The sequence below is a fragment of the Oryza sativa genome, chromosome 12 (genome assembly GCF_034140825.1).
Source record: "Oryza sativa Japonica Group chromosome 12, ASM3414082v1".
Taxonomy (NCBI): domain Eukaryota; kingdom Viridiplantae; phylum Streptophyta; class Magnoliopsida; order Poales; family Poaceae; genus Oryza; species Oryza sativa.
In genome coordinates, this window is record NC_089046.1 from 28103939 (window position 1) to 28130042 (window position 26104).

At 41.5% G+C, this 26104-nt stretch overlaps 4 protein-coding genes across 5 annotated transcripts; 3 read left to right on the top strand and 1 right to left on the bottom strand.

Annotated features, from left to right (window-relative positions):
- Nucleotides 1-1412: 1412 nt before the first annotated feature.
- Nucleotides 1413-7993, top strand: LOC4352910 (plasma membrane ATPase 1). 2 transcript variants are annotated; one of them, XM_015764748.3, is made up of 22 exons: nucleotides 1413-1557; nucleotides 1639-1767; nucleotides 2288-2407; nucleotides 2503-2601; nucleotides 2708-2845; nucleotides 2950-3084; nucleotides 3168-3347; nucleotides 3435-3641; nucleotides 3718-3837; nucleotides 3912-4031; nucleotides 4122-4244; nucleotides 4377-4481; nucleotides 4682-4826; nucleotides 5270-5434; nucleotides 5531-5769; nucleotides 5856-5888; nucleotides 6197-6278; nucleotides 6403-6563; nucleotides 6725-6910; nucleotides 7003-7185; nucleotides 7272-7450; nucleotides 7689-7993. In XM_015764748.3, exons 2-22 carry the CDS (start codon nucleotides 1714-1716, stop codon nucleotides 7783-7785), a joined length of 2871 nt encoding a protein of 956 aa, XP_015620234.1. In that variant the 5' UTR covers nucleotides 1413-1557; nucleotides 1639-1713; the 3' UTR covers nucleotides 7786-7993. The 2 variants fall into 2 exon arrangements, with proteins under 2 accessions (XP_015620234.1, XP_066162736.1); XM_066306639.1 differs by having other exon boundaries at nucleotides 1651-1767.
- Nucleotides 7994-8549: 556 nt separating this feature from the next.
- LOC4352911 (uncharacterized) lies at nucleotides 8550-13095 on the top strand. The gene is made up of 15 exons (XM_015764597.3): nucleotides 8550-9114; nucleotides 9233-9292; nucleotides 9388-9501; nucleotides 9629-9716; nucleotides 9788-9933; nucleotides 10025-10126; nucleotides 10593-10664; nucleotides 10730-10829; nucleotides 11425-11507; nucleotides 11835-11912; nucleotides 11992-12090; nucleotides 12202-12252; nucleotides 12339-12395; nucleotides 12472-12513; nucleotides 12734-13095. The coding sequence occupies exons 1-15, from the start codon at nucleotides 8734-8736 to the stop codon at nucleotides 12833-12835; spliced, it is 1575 nt and encodes a 524-aa protein (XP_015620083.2). The 5' UTR covers nucleotides 8550-8733; the 3' UTR covers nucleotides 12836-13095.
- Nucleotides 13096-13144: 49 nt separating this feature from the next.
- On the bottom strand, nucleotides 13145-17719 carry LOC4352912 (pentatricopeptide repeat-containing protein At1g74750). The gene is made up of 3 exons (XM_015764596.2): nucleotides 17280-17719; nucleotides 16356-16451; nucleotides 13145-15981 (listed from the first exon to the last, which is right to left on the bottom strand). Exon 3 carries the CDS (start codon nucleotides 15976-15978, stop codon nucleotides 13399-13401), a length of 2580 nt encoding a protein of 859 aa, XP_015620082.1. The 5' UTR covers nucleotides 15979-15981; nucleotides 16356-16451; nucleotides 17280-17719; the 3' UTR covers nucleotides 13145-13398.
- Nucleotides 17720-21779: 4060 nt separating this feature from the next.
- On the top strand, nucleotides 21780-25316 carry LOC4352914 (protein NUCLEAR FUSION DEFECTIVE 4). The gene is made up of 2 exons (XM_015764782.3): nucleotides 21780-22337; nucleotides 23901-25316. The coding sequence occupies exons 1-2, from the start codon at nucleotides 21900-21902 to the stop codon at nucleotides 25041-25043; spliced, it is 1581 nt and encodes a 526-aa protein (XP_015620268.1). The 5' UTR covers nucleotides 21780-21899; the 3' UTR covers nucleotides 25044-25316.
- Nucleotides 25317-26104: the final 788 nt, after the last annotated feature.

Here is a 26104-nt window from a genome sequence, read left to right on the forward strand (position 1 = left end):
TTGCTCACCTAACCTAATCTCCTTCAGATTGTTAATTAGGTATACATACACAGAGTTCTAGGCAGAATCCCTGTTCATTTTCAGTTTAATAATGGAAAGTATGGCCTATTGCCTCGATGATTACCAACATCAAGAGAGATTTACACAGAATTAATAGCATATTGTTGAGTTGATTGATTTGTTGGTGCTCAAGCATTTTTAGCATCCATTTTTTTGATGCTTCATGGACTGGTAATGCTGGGTTTTTTTTGGGGTGCAAAACATGCTTTTTTAATTTTATCAACGGTTTTATTTTTTTCTAAACAAGAATTCAAACCTTGTCCCTTAGATGTTGATATGTTGACCATGCCATTTGGATAAAATTAGTTTTTTTTCCTCGGGCTTGGTTAAAAGTTAAGTTACAACCAAGCAGAATTAAATAGTTTTTTTCATTATTTTTTTAACCTTTTTAATTTGTTGTTTTAAAAATAAACTCTTTTAAAACTTATTTCCAAAAATTTGAACTTTTTAGCTACGCCAACTCACCTGACGTGGCAAAATAATACTGTCACGCTACCCACAATGGACATGATAGTTTTGTTTTGCTACGCCAGTAAGAACAAATAACACTTCCACGTCAGCTAGCTAAGTAATGCTCTCAGGTTATTTTAGGTTATTTTAGACTGACGTGATATTGTTGTTTGGTTGATCTTAAAAATAAGTTTCTAAAATGTTTATTTTTAAAATAGAAAAACAAGAAAGTTCAAAAATAAAAAATAAAGGTAAAACCACATATTATTAGGAGTTATTAATTGTAGTTAAAAGGCTGACACGTGGGAGCATCGTCTAGCGACAATGTTTTAAGCTAGGGAGTGGACTATATTTTTTCTTATTGCCACCAACTTTATATATAATTTTGATAGCAATGTCTAACATATGAAGTAATTTTTTGTTCTTGTTGCTAACGATTTTATACATGAACTAGAAATGTGGAGTTAGATTTATGTTGCTTCACGACTCCACTCCAGATCCAACTTCTTAAGTTAAATTTAGAAGTTGGAGTTTTAGCAAACGAGTTCTCGGAAGGGCTACAAATCTACAATAAATCCCATCCAATCCAAGGGACAATTTGAATCATGCCACACAAAATTTGCAAAATTTGTGATATGCCACCCTGACCCACATGTCATTGACTCATATGGGTCATACATGTCATTGAGATACGGGTGACATATCTCAAATTTTACAAATATAGGGTGGCATGGTTCCAACAAACCCTAAATCCAAATGCAGCACGAGATAAAAATCCCCCTTTTCTTACTCTGTTCCAGAAAAATATCCCTTTTTTTTTTCTGTTTCATTCCTCATGTGGCTTTTTATCCACAATTTATTCCATGTGTATTTGAAAAGGTTATGTTTCTCTGTTCCTCCACATTCCTCTCTACCTCCTCATTCATTTGTGGAGTGGAGTCCCACTCCTACCACTCCTCTCCCTGTGACTCTCCACAACCATCTCATCTCCTTCACCTTCACCTTCAGTTACCCCCATCCAATTCCATCCAGATTGCAATTGCACAGGTAAATTATCCATATACTAACTTTCATTCGTTTGCAAGCAAGATTTCCTTTGCTTATCCCACATATAAATAAATCTGGAAGGGAGCCGAACAGGTGGGATACAGGTAGAGAGAGGTGAGAAGGCAGTGGTGGGAGATCCATCTGCGAGGTGCCTCCATGGCTGAGAAGGAGGGCAACCTCGACGCCGTCCTCAAGGAGGCCGTCGACTTGGTAAGGAACTCACTCTCAACTCTCTACTCTCTACTCCGGCGGCGCCAAAATCTTGCGTCTTTGTGCTCTCTTTTCCGTTCTTTTACTAGATTGGTGCTCCTTCCTGTTCCGCGGAATTCGGGCATGTGCTCCTGGTTTCTTGGGTTGCAATCACTCACGAGTTTCCTGTTTTCTTGGCGTTTCTTGTGACTGGCTAGCGTTTCTTTAGCACCCTGCATGGCTGCCGTTCTTTCTTTCCCTTTTTCGTTCTGTGAGAATTCGTTTATTTGCTCTTGTAAATCTGGGTTTCTGCGGTTCGTTCTGCCAAATAATTCCATGGTGGCGACATTGGCATCTCCAGCTCCAGCCTTGTTTGCTTCTGGCTCAGCCGTTCTCGAAATAGTAGTTGTAGTGGCAATGGCTGCATGCATTAATAGGTGACGGCTGACAATTCGGTGGGCGGGCTGATGCTTCTTGTGTTTCCGTTTTCGTCCATGGAGTTGGATTGGTGAATTCTTGTTTGTTTGTTTTTTTCCTGCAGGAGAATATTCCCCTCGAGGAAGTGTTTGAGAACCTGAGATGCAGCCGCGAGGGTCTCACAACTCAGCAGGCGCAGCAGCGCCTCGAAATCTTTGGCCCCAACAAGCTTGAGGAGAAGGAGGTTTGCTTTGTTCCTTATCTACTGTTTCAGAAAAAAATGCATCTGAGATGTCTGAAAATGCTTAAGAGTTGGGACTTTGATGGTGGCACTGGCAGGAGAGCAAGTTCCTCAAGTTTTTGGGGTTCATGTGGAATCCACTCTCATGGGTCATGGAAGCTGCAGCTATCATGGCCATTGCGCTGGCGAATGGAGGGGTAAGGCAGTTAGATATCTGAGCCAATTCCGATTTTGCCTAGCTTGTTGGTTAGAATTCAGGAGTTGATTACATAACACATTTGTTGTCTTGTGTTGTATCATCAGGGGAAGCCACCGGATTGGCAGGACTTTGTTGGTATCATAACTCTTCTTGTTATCAACTCGACAATCAGTTTCATTGAGGAAAACAATGCTGGCAATGCTGCTGCTGCACTCATGGCCCGTCTTGCACCAAAGGCCAAGGTTTTACCTTTTATGCTGTTCACTATGTTCTCAAGGCAGGTTTCATGTGCCTGTAAGGCCCATTCACAATTCTGAATCCATGAGACATATTTTGTGTTCTTCAGGTGCTTCGTGATGGCCGATGGACTGAGGAAGAGGCGGCCATCCTTGTACCAGGGGATATCGTAAGTATTAAACTTGGAGACATTATACCTGCAGATGCGCGTCTCCTTGAGGGAGATCCTTTGAAGATCGATCAGGTTCTTCCCATTGCTCGACTTAAAGTTGCCTTCACCTTTTGATGATCCATCAAGGCTTCTCCTCACTATCTCTCATGTTGTAGTCTGCCCTGACTGGAGAATCATTGCCTGTCACCAAAGGTCCTGGTGATGGTGTCTATTCTGGTTCGACTGTCAAGCAAGGTGAGATCGAAGCCATAGTGATTGCTACTGGTGTTCACACTTTCTTCGGAAAAGCAGCACACCTTGTTGACTCAACTAACCAAGTTGGTCATTTCCAGAAGGTTAGTTTGAAATGCTCACCTCACATGTGTGTATTCTTCATCAAACTATCATGGTAATTCACTCATATTATTATCTGATTATCGCAGGTCCTGACGGCTATTGGGAATTTCTGCATTTGCTCAATTGCTGTGGGAATGTTTGTTGAGATCATTGTAATGTACCCTATCCAGCACAGGGCATACCGCCCCGGGATTGACAACCTCCTTGTCCTTCTCATTGGAGGCATTCCCATAGCCATGCCAACAGTCTTATCTGTGACTATGGCAATTGGGTCACACCGCTTGTCTCAACAGGTTTGCATCTGTTGCTTTATGTATGTCACTTTTCAGTTTTGGTTTGTATAATGTGCTAACCACTTAAAATATTCAGGGAGCGATCACAAAGAGAATGACTGCAATTGAGGAGATGGCGGGCATGGATGTTCTTTGCAGTGATAAAACTGGAACTTTGACCTTGAATAAGCTCACCGTGGACAAGAACCTCATTGATGTGAGAAAAAACAAATCTCTATTCTATTAACACTTTCATGTCTAGGTTAAAAAGCATCAAATTTGTTAATCCAGGTCTTTGAAAGAGGAATCACTCAGGACCAAGTGATTCTCATGGCTGCTAGAGCATCACGAACAGAAAACCAGGATGCTATTGATACTGCAATAGTTGGGATGCTAGCTGATCCAAAAGAGGTATATTGCTTTGTCGAAGGTTTTTGAAATGGTGGCTGATATCACCTTGGTTATGTTGTGAAATGACTATTTGCCTACATTTTAACACAGGCCCGTGCTGGTATTCAAGAAGTTCATTTCCTGCCATTCAATCCTACTGACAAAAGAACAGCATTGACATACATTGATGGTGATGGCAAAATGTATCGTGTTAGTAAGGGTGCACCTGAGCAGGTATGGGGAGAATGAACTGCTTTTTTTTTCAGCTATTCATATCTTAGCTGCTTTATGAGAGACAGCATTATAATCAGACTTGAATTTTGTGGCATAGAATGTTATGATGTAAACTCAAATAATTGACTGCAGATTCTCCACCTTGCTCATAACAAACCGGAGATAGAGCGGAGGGTCCATGCTGTGATTGACAAATTTGCAGAACGTGGACTTAGATCGCTTGCTGTAGCATACCAGGTGAGAAGGGTTACAGTACACCATCTATCATAACCTGATTTTCACTGTGCAGCAGCGATGGTATCATTTCATGAACAGGTTTAAAGTAATTGTAGATTTTAGTAACTACCAAGTCTTGTCCATGCAAACCATGACTTTCCTCTTTCACTGTTTACTGCGTACGTTATCTTAGTGGTGTGTTACTCTGTTGTTGAATGTAGGAAGTACCAGAGGGGACGAAAGAAAGCCCTGGTGGCCCATGGCATTTTGTTGGTCTCATGCCACTTTTTGATCCTCCAAGGCACGACAGTGCTGAAACAATTCGGCGGGCACTTAATCTTGGTGTCAATGTCAAGATGATCACAGGTGCATGCTCAAATATTCTGTATTGTCAGTTTTTTTTCAGGCTTATGCAGGAATACAGAATTCTGGAGACTCGATTTATACAATCAACTTTAAACAAAAAAAAGAAAAGGAAAATAGGATTCACATGAGAACCAAATAGTACAATGTAAGAACATGGTCGTGAGCACCCAGACCTCACCAGGAAATTCTGTTCTGCTGTTAGCTGGCCAGATTTTTCAACCCTAGTTCTGTGCTTTCCATGGGATGATCCAAATTATCCGTTTGTCTGTTTGGTCACTTTATTTTTACAGTGAACATGGTTTTGATGCAGTCCTATTGATAAATAGAACATAACTCAGATTAAAAATAGTATATTTCCTGGAGGTAGCCGTTTTCATTACATTCAAAAGACTGCTATTTGCGTTCTTTTGTCCTAGTTTATTAATTGGTCTCCTAATGTTCAGGTGATCAGCTGGCAATTGGAAAAGAAACAGGGCGTCGCCTGGGAATGGGTACAAACATGTACCCTTCATCCGCTTTGCTGGGACAGAACAAGGATGAGTCCATTGCCGCTTTACCAGTTGATGATCTCATTGAGAAAGCTGATGGCTTTGCTGGTGTATTCCCAGGTATGGTGATAAGGAGTTATTACACTGCAAAGATTGAGAGTTGGGAAAGATGAATTGTTTAATTCTAAGTTAACTGAGTGAATGGCTTTTGTCCAGAGCACAAGTATGAGATTGTGAAACGTCTGCAAGCAAGAAAGCACATATGTGGAATGACTGGTGATGGTGTCAATGATGCTCCAGCCCTAAAGAAAGCTGACATTGGTATTGCTGTTGCTGATGCAACTGATGCAGCCAGGAGTGCTTCAGATATTGTGCTCACAGAACCTGGTCTTAGTGTGATCATCAGTGCTGTGCTTACAAGTCGTGCAATTTTCCAGCGTATGAAGAACTACACTGTATGTTAAAGCGGAATAGTGTTCAAGTACTCTTTTATATGTTTATTCCCCTAATTTATCTTTCTAATGCATTTTCATGTTGGCAGATCTATGCTGTCTCAATCACCATTCGTATAGTGGTATGTTTATCTTGCTTTTACTTCTGAATGAAAACTTTTATATCCATGCATTTTTTAATTATGTGATTTAATGTGTTGGTATCAAGCTGCATCAAGTCTCTGTATTTATTTATTTATTTGAACAATTATCCTTGATGCGACTGCTAGGGATTATTTTTTTATGTTATTCAGATCAAGTTACAAATACTACGAGATTTCAATCCATAACTGTCCGCTATGATATATATCCATCTTGAACACTGAATTGTGCCAGTGTTCTCTATTTGTGTTACTTCTGAGGGATTAATTCACTTTGTTAATTTCAACAGCTTGGATTTATGCTACTTGCGCTCATCTGGAAATTCGATTTCCCCCCTTTTATGGTCCTAATCATAGCAATTCTAAATGATGGTAAATCTCTCTCTCTCTCACACACACACACCGGCACACAACCACTGCACATGTTCACACTTGCTTTTTGACAATAGAAATTATGAGCATATAAAGATATTCAACTATGTACTGTGATCGATAGGTACCATCATGACTATATCAAAGGATCGGGTAAAACCATCTCCACTACCTGACAGCTGGAAGCTGGCTGAGATTTTTACAACTGGAGTTGTCCTCGGTGGATACTTGGCAATGATGACAGTAATCTTCTTCTGGGCTGCATATAAGACAGACTTTTTCCCGGTAAGGAGCACTGTGTTGAGACTTGAGACATTTGTTTGTGATGATTTTTAAGCCAGCTATGCAAGTATTCTTGGCTACTAACGATGGTTAAATTGTTAGTGAACTACTTTTAGGACCTTATTTGCTTTACTCGCTGAAGCTTATTGTTTATAAAATTTCAGAGAATATTTCATGTTGAAAGCCTTGAGAAGACAGCTCAAGATGATTTCCAAAAACTTGCCTCTGCTGTTTACCTCCAAGTTAGCACCATCAGCCAAGCTCTCATCTTTGTCACAAGGTCCCGCAGCTGGTCATTTGTTGAGCGCCCTGGATTTCTGCTGGTCTTTGCTTTCTTGGTTGCACAGCTGGTCTGCTCCTACTCTCTCACTGTCTCCCTCTTATATTTTGCTTCAGGAGTTAAAGCCGCATTGACGTAAACTTTTGGTTTAAACAAATACAGATTGCTACACTGATTGCTGTGTATGCTGACTGGGCGTTCACCTCAATCAAAGGCATTGGGTGGGGTTGGGCTGGTATTGTGTGGCTCTACAATCTAATCTTCTACTTCCCACTCGACATTATCAAGTTCCTCATCAGATATGCTTTGAGTGGGAAAGCATGGGATCTTGTCATTGAGCAAAGGGTAATTAATAATGCATGCTACACAACTGTCTTGGCCCCTCACACCTATTAAGTTTCTGATTCTCACTAATGTTTGTCTACCTGCAGATCGCTTTCACAAGGAAGAAGGACTTTGGTAAGGAGGAGAGGGAGCTCAAGTGGGCACATGCTCAGAGGACCCTCCATGGACTGCAGCCGCCTGATGCCAAGATGTTCTCGGAGAAGGCTGGCTACAATGAGCTCAATCAGATGGCTGAAGAGGCGAAGAGGAGGGCGGAGATTGCCAGGTAGGAGGACCACACTACACTTGCAAAACATCATGCTTTCTTGCGTATACGATTTCTTGGATCCTTTAGTATTGTTCCACCTGTCCCTTTCTCCATCAGTGCATTGTTACTCATGAATCCATTTTTGAATATGAAAAGTAGTATCTTTTTTTGGCGCCAATAGGCAGGCAACAGTTACATTGAACATATAAGTTGGTTGATAACGATGTGAAGCTAACTTTGGGATGATTTGTTACAGGCTTAGGGAGCTCCATACGCTCAAGGGGCATGTAGAATCGGTTGTGAAGCTCAAAGGCCTCGACATTGAGACCATCCAGCAGTCTTACACCGTGTGATCCAGCCTGTCCATAAAGAAAGAAAAAAGAGGATTATTTTTTTTCCAGATTTTCCTGTTTCGCTTTAACTTGACTGCAATTCTGCAATCACCTACGTGTACTTGAACCGAATTGCTGTAATCTTTGTCCCTCCTGCTCCAGCTTTCTACTACATGGTAGTGTTATATAATTTTTGGTCACCTGAAAATATATAAGTGTTTGAGGTGAAGCACAATGGCAATGCCAGAGTTTTTTTGCTCGGTTACTGAGAAGCATGTTTTCATAATCAATCGGTCAATTGTATGGACATATTATAGATGAATTTGGTAACTGTTTGTGTGGGGGCAGCTGGCAGTATGTAACATGTGGGCTTCAATGTATCCAACCAAGAGGCAATGAATGAATGAATGAATAGCGGTGACTCTGGTCCTGGACTGGAAACGGATCTGTTTGTTGTTGGGTTCCAGCCAGATCTGTAGTGAGGCTCTGGCTGGCTGATATTGTTGTCTGCCATGTTGCCTGTCAAGTTTGCAAAAACTGTGGGCACATCACATGAGATGAGTTGAGAGCTTTTATTTTCTAAGCTGCTTGCTGCGTTGCATGCAGGATCTCGAATGATGCACGCTTGCTTGAGCTGTGCCTGTACCAAATGTATGTAGTACTAGATTGTGTATGTACTATGTATTCTCCAGCTGCCGTACTGTGCACGGATAATTGGTTTGTCTCGTCTGGTCTGGTAAATAGAGAAGTCCAAGTGTTCAATTCACAGAATCTTGTTTTGTAGCAAAAGTAATCAAATGTCATGAGATTTTTCCTTTTTCTTGAATAACAAATGTCCGTCCTAGGGACAATGTCACATCAGTTTGGTATATGTAGAAGTGTAGTAAGAATCAATAGATTACAGCACATTCAGAAACGGTGATCCCAACTTAAAAGAAGGCCACGGCCCACGGCCCACGACCCACTGAAATGGCAAAGCCCAAAGAGGACCAAAGAGGCCCAAATAAAGATGAGGCCCAGAAGCAGAAGCAAACACCATGGTTAGCTCAGCTGGAGGAGAGCCAACAAGCAAAAATGCCGCAGTGGCCGTCACTCCAGCTGCCCGCCGCCGCCGCCGCCCGCCGCGCCACTCCCTTCGCCTTGTGCAGGAGCTCGTCGTCCTCCGTTTCTGCGTCAGCGTCCAACCAGGACCTGGTAGCGTGTTCTTGGCAAAAGGAGGATGAGGCCGAGGCGCAGTCGTTGGTGGTGGTGGGCGGAGGCGCCGCCGGGGTGTACGCCTCCATAAGGGCCAAGTCCCTGGCTCCCCACCTCAACGTCCTAGTCTTCGACAAAGGAAGGTTCTTGTCCAAGGTATAGAAATTCTCTTTGTTTGTTTTAATTTCTATTTTCCATCAGGCACTACTTCCTTTCCACCGAATATATCATTGTTACTGTTGATTTGTTGCCACTTCCGACGAGGCTGCTGTAGGTCAAGATTTCTGGTGGTGGCCGATGCAATGTCACCAACGGGCATCATCTGGAGCCATTGGTTTGTTCTTGTCCACACTGGATGCATATGCTCTATCCTATCGTCTCCTTTGTTCACTTTCACTGTAACAGACTGACAGTTGAATTCTTGTTCAGGGGATGGCAAGAAATTATCCTAGGGGACACAAAGAACTCAGAGGATCGTTCTTCAAAAATCATGGCCCTCAGGATACTATGCGTTGGTTCTCAGATCATGGTGTCGAGCTTAAGGTATCATAGTCATGACACCAAGATTATTAAATAAATCTTTTACATCCATTGATCATCTATTAGTCTGAACCCACCCGGTCAAGTTATTGATGTCGTGGCTGTTTCTATTGGTTCGATTTCATATCAGACAGAAGATGATGGTAGAGTTTTCCCTGTCACTGACAATTCTGCATCGATAGTAGATTGCCTACTGAATGAAGCAAGGCGACTTGGAGGTATCTTGTCCTAATTGACTCTGTTGTTTATTCATTTGTCATCTGAAATTTAAACAACAATCGAATGGAAGTTTCCCTGCAGGCTGGTAAAGCTGTGACTGGTGCATCTGTCACTGAAAATGGGAAGTTTGTTGTGAAGGTTGAGAAGCGTACCGTTGATTTTGTGGATCATGTAAACGCTAAATATGTCTTAGTTGCTACAGGGAGCAGCCAGCAGGTTTGAGAAAAGATGTTTGGCTCCTCCCTTCTTGTTATTGATGTATAATACAGCATAAAGTTCTCCTCCTTTACATTTTTCTTACCTGCAGGGTTATTCAATTGCTGCACAATTTGGTCACTCTATTATTGCTCCAGTGCCCAGCCTTTTCACATTTAAAATTACAGACAAGCGATTGGCTGACCTCTCTGGGGTATTTATCCATGAATACCTTTGTGGCTCTTATGTTATGAAGTAGCAACCAAGACTTGTAAATCTCGTTTTCATCACTGTTATGCTTTTGACAACAAAACAATCATGTATTGCATATGAAGAGTCTGGAGTTAACATGTTTTTGTGTGCTTCCATGGTCTGGTCTAGGTTCCATCCGAGTTTAAGCATCTCATGTGCATATGTATCCTGTTTTCTGTCTGATATCTAGTGGAAATCACAAATCAAGTGGAAGCATGGAAACCCTTTCAGAATTCACGTTAGCTTGCTGCCTCAATGGATTTTTCATGTTTCTGTCTGTGCTTTTCACTAGAATTGCAGTAAACATTACTATGAAACTTAAAACACCTCTGAGTTTGCTCCTAAAAGGAGGAAAGCTGATATTGTAGATTTTTTTTTTCAAGTCAATTGGACAAGAGCTATTCACCCCATTATCTCCTGCCATGTAGGTCACATTCCCAATAGTCAAAGCAAAACTGAAGCTAGACGGCATTAAGAGAAGTGCTCCTGAATTAACTCAGGTGAACATGTCAACATTCAATTGTTTCATAGATGTTTGCTTACATTAACTGCTTGGTCTTTACAGATTGGACCTATGTTAGTTACACACTGGGGGCTTAGTGGGCCTGTTGTTCTTCGTTTGTCCGCATGGGGAGCACGTGAACTGCATCAGTACAACTACCAAGGTAAGATGCAATGGAACTATGCAGGAATTGCACTACATTCGCAGCCTACTGGTAAATGGCAACACAATTTTACTTGCCATGTCTGTCTGTTTCCGTACTTGCACAAGTTGCATTCAGTAGATCCACAACAGAGCCTTTTTCTTATCAGATTGCTGTTTTGCTGGGCATCCTTATGAGGTCACTTCTATGTAGAATGCTAAAGTCGCTGAGTTATTATTCAATGAGTTACGCATGGTTGCAAGTTTCATAACAAATGAGACTACTGGTATCTCATATTAGGAATCTTTATGCTGTCAGTGGATTTGGACAAACTTACCTTCATTTGAAACACTTCTCTTGCTGTTTGTTCTCTTGGATCATATGATTCTTCGATGTATTGTTCTAACAAACAGTAAACAGCTAAAGAATGGTCTCTCCACCTTCTGAGCCAATTAGCTTTACTGTTTGACTCTTTGGCAGCTGCATTGAGAATTTTTATGTTTCATCAAGTATCTGAAATTTTCCACTATGATAATATTTTACAATTATATGTAAGACAGAAGTAAATGTCTATATTATCCACTTCACTGATACCCATACATTTCTTCCAACACAGCAAAGCTCACCGTTGACTTCATACCCGACATTCATATTGAGGACGTGAAGCGCATCCTTTTCCTGCACAAAGATCACCATGCGGTTCATTTCTCACTCTTGTGCTATTCCCTTTACATGTTCTATTTTTTTTTTATAATCTCCTTCACGCATTCATCTAAGGATCTGAATTTCTGATGACTAACATTACACTTGATTGTCCTTGCTTTAATAATTCAGAACGTGTGTACTAAAAATAGACACGTGTACAAATCTCTGTTCTATTTGACATATTGGGGTGTTTTAATCAAGACTTTAGATGGATTCTGTAATCTGTTGCAGAAATATTCCTTGTGTTCCTGTGAATGTTCTAATTGCTGAATAAAAAAATTGCAATGATGAAGTTGAATTAACAAGTTTTAGTCCTTGCAGAAGCACAAAATAAACAACTCTTTTCCCATGGAGTTCGCTCTGGTGAAGAGATTTTGGAAATTCTTGCTAGAACAGGAGGTCATAATATTACTGCGGTGCTCTTTACTCATTCCTCTATTTTAATTGATGGTTTCATCACTAAAATCTTCTCGCGCAGAGTTTAGATGGTGATATGCACTGGGCGTCCATACCAAATAATAATCTAAACACAGTAGCCCTTAGGTTAAAGCAATGGATGTTTGAGGTTGTCGCTAAGGTATGTGATATCTTAATATACCAATTGAAAACATAATGAGCGCAATCATTTAGGTAAGAATATTTTTTGTCTGTCCAAACTCACAGACTGTTATCTCATCATCATTTGTAGGGTCAATTCAAAGATGAATTTGTCACCGCCGGAGGTGTTCCACTTTCAGAGGTTATTAGTCTTAATTGGTTGCAGTTTTCATCAAAACTGAATCAACTTGCATATATATATGTCTAATTTGCTGCCCTGTTCTAAAGATATCGCTGAGCACTATGGAAAGCAAGAAACAGCCCAACCTGTTTTTTGCAGGAGAGGTATACATTTGTTCCTGAACTTGCAACACTCTGGATCAGCAAGAGAACAATTGACCTTAGCATGACCGTGGTGCAGGTACTTAATGTTGATGGGGTCACTGGCGGATTCAATTTTCAGGTACGCATTACAAGTTCCCTTAAAGAATTTCACCTATTTTAAAAGATCGAACTGTTCATTAGAGACTTGGAGATCTTTACATACGACAAAGCAAATTTCAATCTCATCGATCAAGTATAGCACTTGAAATAATAGAATATTATTTTGATTAAAAATGTTTCACTTATTTTCAAGTAGAAAACATGGTTTGTAACTATAATCTATTCTACATTCTCCACAGAATGCATGGACCGGTGGGTATATAGCTGGGACAAGCATAGGAACATTGGCATCAAGCAACATGAGGCAGCAACAGCCATATTTGCAACTGGACGGATCATGAAGTATCACACTGCAAAAAGGACTCCTGCCTGTTCTTACTACTGAAGACTAACATTGACAAATGACATTGTAGATGTACATAGAGGTCAATGATCGATTGTAGAGATGTACCCGTGAAACAATCTCTTGTTATTAGTTAGCAAACAAGTTCAGAAGTAGTGGATTGTGTACTCTGCACAGCTGTGAGCAAATCTAGTTGTCATTTCTCCAACATAAAATCAGATATAAAGTTACACTCAAGGTTATCTGTTGGCAGTAGCAGCTAACGAGTCATTCAAGCTCCCAGAAAAGGTTGGAACAGCAATGGACGTGCTGGAACACGAAATGATTCTAATTGGCTATCAATTAAGACAGGATAATCTCACTTAAAATGCACCAATGCCATCTCTAAATGTTATCACAAATAAGAGGTTTCAAAGCATAAGGAATCAAAGAGAACTACAACTTAGACTACAGACCAATCTAGACAGATGCACCAGATCATCATTCTTCCCCCAAAACTGCACCCTGTTTAGATGAGTCCCTTATTTCTGACTGGAATAACCTCACTAGTCACTAGAGTCTCTAGAGCAGATGCATGCGCTCAACATAAGGATTGTGCAGCCACCTATTCAGTGGCTCCCCACATCCAACGAAGCATCCAGTATTGCCTCGCGTGGTGACGAACGGGAATTCGAAGAGATGTAGCAGCTTCTGAACTGACTGTCTAACCAAGGAAGACCCGGTTACCCTGCTCCTCCTGCCCCAGCCAGTGACAATGTCAATTCTTTCAGGGCATTTGCCCATTGTCAGAATCTGCCTGTGGAACCAAGCCAGTGTCCTTGACAGCGCAGTCACTGCAGTGCCCTCCGACATCAGGTGTAAGTTGATGAGCCAATATGATGGGTCCTTCTCCCTCACAGAATCCGGGTACACATTCCTCTGGGCAGCAACCTCCCATATGAAGCCAGCCTCCTCCTTGAGGCCGGACTTGTGTAGGAAATCTATGACAGCATCCATTAAACCCCTTTTACTCTCTCTGTCCTCACTGTGCATCATGTCCAAGAAATATCTGGTGTGATCCCTCACATTCTGGCCGCCAGGTTCTGCATCGGGCAAATATAACAAGAACATGTGGGCAGGGTGTCCAGTGATCGCCATGAGCTGGCAGCATAAACCCATCTGTGCTTGAGCCTCAGTACAACAACTGAGCAGCAAGGTGTAGGTCTGCAAAGATGGAACGAGCCCCTGAGCAAGCATGTTTTGGAGCACGCTGTAGGCATCTTGGAACCTGTTTATCTTAAGAAAAGCACTCAGTAGGGAATTGCAGGTCGGCACATTGGGCTGCAAACCATCCTGAAGCATTGCATGATACCATCCTAGTGCCTTGTCAACATTGCCAGCTTTGCCCCAGAGGTCCACCAAAAGACCATATACAGGCTCATCAGGAGCCCAGTCATGCCTCATCTCAATGAACACAGCCTCAGCCTCATCCAGATGACCACAATGACCAAGAACTTCCATGACAATACTGTATGTTATTTTGTCAGGACGAAACCCGGCAACCTGCATGTCCTTGTACAGCTTCACAACATTTTCATAATTTCTTGCTTTGGCCTGAAGAGCAATCATTATGTTGTATGTAACTAGGTTAGGTGTGCAGCCATTTTCAACCATCTCACAGAAAAGCTTATAAGCAGCTGCCAGGTGACCACCTTTTCCAAGGCAATTAACCATGGCACTGTACGTGAAAGTATCTGGTGACAGCCCTACTTCTTGCATCCTGGTATATAAATCCATTGCAAATTCCAGGTATCCACCTTTAGCATGGATATCAATCAATGTACAATATGTAACCCGATCTGGCTCATAACCGGCTTTCTGCATCTCCTCGAATACTTTAACAGCCTCTCTTAGATAATTTGCACGACCATATGCATGTATTATTCTGTTGTATGTTACAACAGTTGGTTTGCAGTGAACACTGTTCATCTCATCAAGAAGTTTCCTCATCGTACCAAATTGCCTGGCTTGTCCAAGGATGCCTATCATGGTTGTGTAGCTATGACCATCATGCTTGAAACCTGGTTGCCGCTTTAACCACTGGAAGAAACCAAGTGCAATGGTGTGGTCATGAAGCAGCTTGAGTACTTGGTTTGCCTGGAATGCATCTATCTTGCAATGGAGATTATCCAGAACGTGTTCCGTCATAGGACCCCATTTCATTTGCTGCAGTGTATGGTAGTACTGTTCAACTGAGCGCAATGACTTCAATGATCTTAAGTTAGACTGAGGTCCTCCACCATGACTCTTTATTGTTCCCGCAAGGGCCTGAGATTTGTGACCAGAACCAGTATACATAGCTGGAGCTGACAAGTTTTGGGTTTGAACTTCATCCCACCTAGCATCTGTACTGAAATTGTTAGAATGATAATTTGTGTGGCGCTGACCAGGATGTCTTTGATTCTTTATTTGCGATGGTGAATTAGCAACCATAGCAGGAGGTCCTGAAAAACTCTGGTTTGATTTTGCATAGCCAGATCTTGATACACCCTTCCCAAGATTATTTTGCACGGAAGGATTATAAGGCATCTTTGCCTCAGGAAGACTATGCTGGTTGTGTGACTTGATATTAGAAGGCTGGGCATCCGACAAGGGCTGGTAAGAATAGCTAGTGGCCATCTGTGAAGCTTGATTGGTGCCTCCATTATTTGATGTGGACTTGAGGTTTACTAACTCAGTGTACACACCAGCTCCTGCAATTGCAGAATGAGAAATGCTTCTGGCGGTCTGCTTAGAAGGCTGTACATAATCATTTCCTAGCACCTGAGGAGTTCGAGGGTGGTTGCTAGTGTTGCCAGATGCTGGCTCTGTCTCTTGAGATGAGTTGGAAGGAACAATATGAACAGCTGGAGCAGGGTAACCAGTGGCCCGACCAATGGATCCAACAACATGTTGTACAGATGGAGTTTGAGCCTTTACAGAGGGTCTGCGAGTTGAATGAAACTTCTGCTCGATACCATTAGCCGTCTGCCTTTTTGGAGCAGAAGTTTCATCTTCAGGGCATGTGCATGAAGCTCCATCAGTGCTACCACACCTTGACCCATTAACGTAGAAGGACCGTGCACACTGGGTTAGCGTGCCGAGTTGCTTTGCCCTCAACATGAACTGCAATATTAAGTTCACACGATGTTATCAGCTAGAACAACCTTTATGTTATGAATACATCATACATGAGAGGTTCTGCTTGTGATGATGAAGACAGTATAAAAGATATATTTGATGTTGCTTTGTGGCCTTGTGCTCATTTTATATATATACCCATAACTCTTTCCTATTATTTCTAAAGATAAAACAACAATGATGTGTATTATGAAGCATGTTAGTAACATATATACGAATAGAAATGGGTGTGCAGGTGTCAACTGGAAGAATTGATGGCTATGATGGCTCATGCTTTAGTTTGTAACCTAAGTTCATGTACAAGCAAGTCTATTAATGTGAGAAAACACAGTCAATGATATAAGGAGGAAGGGACATACTGGTTAGTTGGTTAATAAATCAAGCTAGAACTTTTGATAATGTCAGTGCGAACTTCTAGCCTCCACTGAACTCCATATGGCCCCTCACTGGTAAACCTGAAACAAAAATAGAGCAAATAAATATATGCTGCTTACAAAGTATTTTGTTTAGCTGTACTAACCAGTACGAAGAAGAAGAAGAAGAACTCATTCAGAATACTAGATATGTATAACAAAAGGGGATTCTAAGTGTAAACTTCTGGGCAACTACACCTATCTAGGCTTATTGATCCAATCTACATAACTGGTGAGTAAAATCCAACGATCAACCTTATAGGCACTAGTTACAACTGCAAAGTAGTAATAATAAAGTTAAATGATATGCTCAGAACGTTCAGTTCGTCGAAAAGCCATTATCTTCTTTTGGAAAAAAATGTCTTTTAAGGCGCGCAGAAGCAGCATGTCAAACAGAAAGGCAGAAACAGGATTACAGATGAAGCCAAACAGATTAATGTGCGGCAACTAAGATGAAAGAAGCAGCTTGGTGAACAATCCAAAAATTCGTTGAAGCTTTAGGTCTGCAAGACGAGATTTTTTTGTTTACAGGGAGGCAATTAGGGTTGAGTTTTCTGAGCCACAGCATGTCCTTTCCTATCAGAATCAGAGCATTCAAAATTTATAATTGGGGGCTAGATTCTACACAGAACTTTATTGGATTGAATTTATTACATCACATTACAGGATAATAATTCCAAAACAAAAGAAAGAAACCCTTGTTTGGCATTGAAGCAGAAGAAGAGGTAAAAGGTGTCCTTAATTAGGATAGGCTAAAATAATCATCCGGTGGCGAAAAGGAAGGAAGGGCCTTTGCTGCGCAAAATCCAAAATTTGACCATGGATTGAGGAGCACGCGGGCGTTGGGGATAGGGCTTGGAGAAGGCATACCTCGAATCGGGTACCGGAGACGGAGGAACGACCGAAGGGGCCTCTTTGGTCGTTCCAGCCGGCGGCGGCGCGCTCTCGGCTCCAACGCCAGCCGCGCCACCCAGCAATCGCACGGCGGGAGACCCAGCTGGACGGCGGCGGCGTTCGGCAACCCCTCTTCTGCCTCTTCCTCGTCCTTTCTACTAGGAGTAGTACCTAGCTAGTAGTACTAGGTTCCAAGGAGACATGGAGAGCAGAGGAGGAGCGGCGTGAGGAGGAGGAGCAACAACAACGAAGAAGAAGAAAGATGCGATGCGATGCGATCCCGTGTCCCTCCCTCCCGGAGACGCGGCAGCGGCGGCGCACGGGTGGGGTGGGTGGGGATTGGGGATGTTCCGTGGCTTGCGGGAGAATCCAATCCTCCTTCAGAGCCAGAGGAAAGAGAGCAAACCTTTTCTCTCAGACTCCTGGAACTTGTCACGCAAGAATAATAATCTCAACCAATCTAATCTGTTGTTCCGATTTCTGAATCTTTCATTATTAGTATCTTTTTATTCAAAACAATAAATACTACAGTTTATCGGGTTTGACCGAGTTTAGTTAACAATCCTGCCGTTAGTTCCTCCTCCTAACCCATTTGGATTTGGTGTTTGTTCGGGTGGATTAAACCTACAACTACTACTCCATATAAGATATTTTCTTCTTCTTATAAGAAGCCGCCCCCCCTCCCCCACACCACTAAATTCATCCAAAACTAAACAATCCTTTCTTCATATTGCATTTTCTTTGACTACATCAGATATTTTATTGAGGTTATACTTCGTCCGTTTCTAAATATTTAACGGCCTTGATTTTTTAAAATATATTTAACCATTCGTCTTATTAAAAAATTTAAGTAATTATTAATTCTTTTCCTATCATTTAATTCATTGTTAAATATATTTTTATGTATGTATATAGTTTTACATATTTTACATAAGTTTTTGAATAAAATGAACGGTCAAATATATTTAAAAAATCAACGGCGTTAAATATTTAAGGATGAAGGGAATATATGAGAAAAAAGACCTAGATTCTTCAGATGATAAATAAGAGTAGCAACTAGTATCAATTAAGGCCGAGTTTAGTTTCAAACTTTTTCTTCAAACTTCCAGTTTTTCTATCACATCAAAACTTTTCTACGGCTGTGTTTAGTTCAGCGCAAAGTTTAGATTTTGGTTAAAATTGAAGATGATGTGACTGAAAAGTTGTGTGTGTATGACAGGTTGATGTGATGGAAAAGGATTGAAGTTTGGATCCAAACTTTGGATCTAAACACAGCCTACACACATAAACTTTCAACTTTTCCGTCACATCATTCCAATTTCAATCAAACTTTTAATTTTAGCGTGAACTAAACACACCCTAAGATAGTAGAGATGGATTCTGATCTAGCTTTAGTTATCCTAGCTCAGCGAATCCAAAGATAAAACAGAAACAGGGAAAAGGTAAAGAAAATCTAAAAATTTGTGTGTACGTGTGTTTTTGTCTGATGTGTGTCCTGCTTTGGCCAAGAGGAAACACGCGGCTCACAATCATCCAAATGTTAAGATCGATACACAAACAAAATTAAAATAAGCAGAAAAATGTATGCACATCAGGAGCTCGTGAATTGATTGATCAATAAATCAACTAAAAGATGAAAGTACAGACAGTTGTAAAAAATGACAGGAGGACAATGACATCTATCACTCCAAAAATCATTCAAACCTGACATATACATTGAGAAGAAAAAAGAACAGCATACAAATAGTATCGACCTAAGATTTTTGTGAATTGCTATATGAATGCTGTCAAACTTTTAAATACTTTTTATAACTATTTCGAACAACAGGAACGTCTCCTAAAGAATCAAAACAGTTTCCCCCTAAAAACACGAGGATATATACTCCCTCCGTTTCACAATGTAAGTCATTCTAGCATTTCCCACATTAACATCAATATGGATATGGGAAATGCTAGAATGACCTATAAATTGTGAAACGGAGGAAGTAACAACTAGTTGTGGCATACGTTCCTTGTCTTCTCACGTACTCCCTTCGTCCAAAAAAACCCAACCTAGTATTAAATGGGACATTTTCTAGTATAACGAATCGGGACAAGCTTCTGTCCAGATTTATTTTATTAGAAAGCATTCCATTCAATCTTAGATTGGTTTTTTTTAAGGAGGGAGTACTCGCGAGTGTGTCCGCTAGCAATCACCATCACCACTGCACTAAAGGCGGCATACACATCACATCTAAACACATCAATAATTTAATTTTATTATTCCCTAAAAAAAATGTGGGCAAACTGTGACACGTAGAGTAATGTACCACCACACCACCAAAGCTTCCTTCCTAGCTTCCCAGGTGTATATCGTGTATTGTATTGTGATCAAAAGTAAACACTTAATTAATTATGTCAGTTTCAATTTCATTTGACACTCATATAAGCAGATAGCTAGGTGGTTATTCAAGTGATCGGCGTTAATTGTACACGTTGATATCGATCTTGATCGATAATGATTGTTCCACCTAATCAATTGATTAAAGTCTCGATCGATAGTTTTTTTTGGCTTTAAGTCGACGCGCGCGTCGCTATTTAGCTTCGTACATACTACTGCGTCCGTTTTTGGATAAATAACGACAGTTGATCTTTTGAAGTATAGTTGGTTATTTGTTTTATTTTTTTTCTAAAAATATGTAATTCTAATAATTTGTTGTGAGTTGTTTTATTGAAAACGTTAAGGCTGAGTTCGCACTCCCTCTTCCCAACCCAACTCTCTCATTTTCCACGCACACGCTTTCCAAATTACTAAACGACATGTTTTTTTAAAAAAATTTCTATACAAAAGTTGCTTTAAAAATCATATTATCCATTTTTTAAAAAAATTAACTAATACTTAATTAATCACGTGTTAAAAAACCTCTCCGTTTTGCGTGCAGAAGGGATGGGTTCCCGTCCTCCACTCCCAAACACACCCTAAGTATGACTTTTGTGAGCTTATGTATTTGAAAAAAATGATAAAATTAACGATGTCATCTATTACAAAATGCAGAATACTGCTTGTCGACTTTTGATGTCGCGATTCCGGTATTTGCATAGTATGGGGATCGTTGGTACTAGGATATATGCGAGACTGAGGTAAAAGAGATGGAGACAAGGATTTTTATACAGGTTCAGGCCCCTGAATTGTCAGGTAATAACCCTACATCCTGTTGGCCGAAGCCGGTCGTTGCTCTTATTCATCATAATCACACCAGTACAATATTTGGGGTAGCCTAGCTAACTGTTGTCGACATGACAATCTAAAGTTCTGACTCATAGTCGACAATAGGGTAGTCTTCCTCCTCGGGTCTGTGCCCGGCGAGATCAGATATAGCGCTTTCGTCTCTCCTGACAGTATCCGGAGACACCATAGGGGACTAGCCGTGCTTATCCCTGAAGTCGATATCCGGCATCTTCTTGACGTATATTGGCTTGTATGTTGATCTTCTATCTCGACCTATTGTTCCGTGTATGTTGATTGTGGGTGTCCTTTTCCTCATAGGGGGTCTTGTATTTATACCCATAGATGTCCCCTTGTCCAAGTAGAACTAGGGAAACTAATATGGATACAATCCGAGTAGTCCTTGTCGTTTCTATGTAGAACTCTATTCATCCTTCCTTATGCGGAACTCCTCCTATATCCGAAGGTTGTTTCCGTATAAGACATGATATGTGGTGGGTCCTGCCGAGATTTAGTCGACTACTATTAGGTATGTGGTATTCATAACCCTGACACTGCTAATAGTACATGTTGAGAGGTGGGTTTGACCAGTTCTGCTTCAATTCGCGTGAACTCATCCAATCTGCATGCCGGTTTTTGCATCTTTTGTATGGAGATGCAAATATAAACTGTGGTGGTGTTTGAATCTCATGAAGATTAAGATTAAGTGTTTTACGCAAAACGAGGTAGTAATAACGTGTGATTAATTGAGTTTTAATTATTACAAACTTAAAAAATGGATTAATCTAATATTTTAGAACAACTTTCATATAGAAAATTTTCGCACGAAATGCACCGTTTAGCACTTTGAAAAGCGTGCTACTTTAATCCAAAATTTCATCCACTCTTCACTCTTTTAAGTGGATTCAAACGGGGCCATGTATCTAGGCTGTTTGGATTAGGGACTAAAATTTTAGTTCCTGTCAGATCGGATATTTGAATACTAATTAAAAGTATTAAATATAGACTAATGATAAAGCCATTCTAAAACCTTAGATTAATTTGCAAGACGAATCTACTGAGCATAATTAATTTATAATTAGCATATGTGATAATATGGAAAACATGTGCTAATTATAGATTAATTAGGCTAAAAAAATATCTCGTGAGTTATTTATACAATTAACTTTATTATTAATCTATATTTAATATTTATAATTAATGTTTAAACATCCGATATTACAGGAACATTCAGACTAATAATACTCCATGCTCCCTCCGTCCTACCTCTTGGTTCAACGAATCTGTACACGATACGATACATTCGGACGGTGAGGGAGGCGAGTGGAGTGCGTGTCGACGTGTCCTACTCATCCACGCCACGTAACCAATTCCATCTCCGGCCGCCGCCGATGGCCTCGCGCTCCCGGTGGTCGGCGCTGGCGGCGAGCGCGCTCATCCAGTGCTTCGCGGGGAGCTCCTACTGCTTCGCCGTCTACTCCCCGGCGCTCAAGGCCTCCCAGTCCTACGACCAGTCCGCCCTCGACAAGGTCGCCTTCTTCAAGGACGTCGGCGCCAACGCCGGCATCCTCTCCGGCCTCCTCGCCGCATGGGCCCCCGCCGGCCGCCGCCGCCCCTGGCTCGTCCTCCTCGCCGGCGCCGCCCTCTGCGCCGTCGGCTACCTCCCCATCTGGCTCGCCGTCACGGGGGTCGCCCCGGCGCCGCTCCCTCTCCTCTGCCTCTACATGCTGCTCGCCGCGCAGGCGCAGACCTTCCTCAACACCGCCGATGTCGTCACCGCCGTCGAGAATTTCCCCGATCGACGAGGCACCGTCATCGGCATCATGAAGGTCAATTATCCATTCCCCTAATCCATCCTCTCTCTCTCTCTCTCTCCAGATACAACCTCTCTCATCATTTCTTTAATTAATTCGGTTCTTTCTAATTAGGCTTATAATAAAAAGGATCAAAATAAATGAATAGTACTCCAGTAGGCAAAAGCCAAAAGCATACAGATTATTATTGAACAGGCTGCTACCAGCCTACCAACAACCAACCCAACTGTGGCTCTTCCTTGTGAGATACTATTACTCTGTCCTCTTCTCGAACACTCACTTGTTTAAGATGGGTCCCTATGAATTTCGACTACATACATAGTACTGGATGTGTTGCTGCCTTGATGCCTCAAAGCAACAACCACATTTTTTTTATGTGTCCTGATCCTGGATGTTGTTGACTTTAATTTTGGAGCAGAGCAGAGCAAATAGAATATCATATGGGTAGATCACAGGAACTTATAGTGAAAAAGGAGTGCTCCAGTTTTTATTATCATGATGAACAGCACACCAGATATAAGGAGGGAAAAGAAAGAAGAGAACATCAAAGACTGAAAAAAAAACATGTATTGTCCACTGTGTTAATTGAATCTTGTGTGTTTTGTTCTTTCTAGATGACATTCCAGAGTATTGTACATCAAGATAATAAGCTCTACCGTCTTCAAAGAAAAACAAAATCTTTACCTTTTCATCCCAAATAATTTCCCTTCCTTCTTACCAGTTGGTTAGCAAAGCATGCGGGTAAATTTCAAGGAACTTTGACTCATTGTTGTGGGGGGTGTCCCAAATCCCTTTTATGGTAAGCCAAACTCTTGGAGTAGTACTTCCTTCACATAGCTCAGTGGTGTACTAGGCCCCAAAATTTCAGGTTCTGGAGTCTGGAGTCTGCACCAGGATAAATTAACTCCATGAATGAGTAATCGCAAGCTTTAACGGTTTACTCCATTTACGTGAGGATTACCAGTTTAATCTGTAAATTAAGGAGTTTGTGGGATATAGGAAATTTGTGTACTGTGCTCAGAAATTATTGCTTCCAAAAAGACAGCATGACTGATGTTAGAGTGCTACAAACGTGTAGGTAACTACTCCTATTTCAGAAGAACGACATCTGGTCCCTGCTGAGCCATCAGTTGCAATCATCCCATGCCTGTCTTTTTGTTGGATTCATCCTTTTCAATATTTCATGATTCATTGACATGCTTCCTGTGGCTAGTAAGCTTGATTTACCTCCTGTCACTAATTTCCCAAATATTAATTAATGGAAACGTCTGAATAAAGCTTGTTTGCATCATATATCTTTTGGTATTGCCTTGAGGTTTTATCTAATTTTATCGCGGAATACAATTATGTGAACTTCTGCACGTGCATTGCTCTATTAGCCTAACTTGCCTTTTATTTGCTTGAGAACATGGAAATCTGAAGTCTCATTTATTTGTGTATAATATTTTAAACCTGAATCCCTGTACAGAAAATGATTTAGGCCTGAAACTCATTTTATGCTATAAGCACCATGTTCTGTTCTGTTGCACAAGTGTAGGGAGATCTTAAATTCATTTTTTTTCTGTACTTTTCAAACAGGGCTTTCTGGGATTAAGTGGAGCAATACTGGTCCAAGTATACCGCACCATCCACATTGCTCCCAGCACTTTCATACTGATGTTGGCGATATTGCCCACTGCCATCACCCTGCTGCTTATGTATTTTGTCGATGTCCACCGTTCTGATCATCAACGGTACAACAAGAAGTTCATGGATGCTTTCTCCCTCATTGCCATTACTGTTGCTGGTTATCTAATGATCATCATAATCTGTGACCAAGTATTGAAGATAATAAGTTCAGCTGTGCAGACTGTTTGCTTTGTGATACTCCTACTGTTGGTCCTGTCTCCAGTGGCTATTGCTGTGAAGGCCCAGAAGACAGAATCAATGAAGCAAGAAGAAGAAACCAGGGATCAAGCTGAAAGAATCGGACTACTCCAAGAGCAAATTAGTACAAATGCCAGCTCCAGTAGCGATGAGCGATGTCAAGAACTGTCGACAGGCAAAGAAAACATGAATCTGGTGCAGGCAATGTGCAAGCTGAACTTCTGGCTGCTGTTCCTAGCAATGTCCTGTGGGATGGGATCAGGGCTTGCAACGGTGAACAACATCAGCCAGATCGGCGGCTCCCTCGGGTACTCGACCAAGGAGACGAGCACACTGGTGTCACTCTGGAGCATCTGGAACTTCTCAGGGAGGTTTGGTGCCGGCTACATATCCGACCACTTCCTCCGTTCGCGGGGAGTCGGTCGCCCTTTCTTCATCGGCGTCACGCTCCTGGTCATGAGCTTGGGCCACGCCATCATCGCCTCCGGCATCCTGGCGTCGCTCTACGTCGGGTCGGTGCTCGTCGGTCTTTGCTATGGGTGTCAGTGGGCACTGATGCCGAGCATCACGTCGGAGATATTCGGGCTGAACCATTTCGGCACCATCTTCAACGTGGTGGCGGTGGCGAGCCCCGTGGGATCTTACATCCTCTCGGTGAGGGTGGTGGGTTACATCTACGACATGGAGTCGCCGCCGGGAGCTCGTGCCTGCTCCGGTAACCATTGCTTCGTTTTGTCGTTCGTCATCATGGCGTGTGTCTGCGTGGTTGGCTCTGCTGTCGCCTTCATGCTCTTCGTCAGGACGAGGAGGTTTTATAAACGGGTTGTGTACGCCAGGTTGCAATCTTTTCTATAGAGAGAGAAACGAACCGATTCTTTTCTAGCAAATGCTTACCTATCTTTTACAAGCAACAGGATTTGATCTGTACCTGTACGTCAGAGAATGGTAGAAAGCAGAGGCACACTACTTTCTGCTGCCATTTTTTTCTTGTTGAAAAGACATCATTGGACTGGTCACTGGTGTTATATACTACTAGTACTTGTATGTATGCGTAGAAGTAAAAGGAAAATAAAACAATGTACAGGGAAGAAGCTACAGAAAACAAACAGCATTTGCTTCGTCAGAAAATTATAGCAGAGCTGACTTAACACAAAGAAATCAGTTCGTGCAACCAGCTGGCTGGGGTAATTTTTTCAAGGGAATAGGCTTGGAGAGCTCTGCCTTTTATGCTGATTCAGAAAGTAGAGAATAGTTCAGTTCTAAGCACATGAAAGCTACATTGTTACAGAGTGGATTTGTCAGCTGACAACTGTATATACCAGCTGCTTTGCCCCTCGCCGGATGCGGTACAGGAGGAAAAGGCCCAGGCCACAGCGAGAGAAAAGGCCCAGCTACAAGTATGCAGGTCCAAAATGGGCTCTGTAATATGGGCCAAGGCCGGGAAAGTGAATTCATCTAAATAGTCATGTCACCTAAATAGTCATCAAAAAATATGAAAAAAATTGGCAACATAGATTAATATGAAATATATCTCTTCACAAATATGCAAGTTTTAATTCAACTTCTACAAGTTGTAACAAAAATAACAAATATAGTTGCGAATGCGTGATAACTATTTTCAGTTTAATTTGTTATTTTTGTTGCAACTTATAGAAGTTGAATTTGGTCTTGCATGTTTGTGGAGTGATATATTTCATATTAATCTATGTTGTCAATTTTTTCTAAATTTTTTGATAACCATTTAGATGACATGCAAACAACGAGAGGATGTCCCCTTGAGGGATGAAAATTCACATCTGCCAAGGCCCTGTAATAGAGCTAGGCTATCTGGGGAGGCCAAATCCGGCGACGGCGGCGGTGGGACTACTGATGTCTGGAACTACCGTCGACACCCAAATTTATAACACTACAGTAGA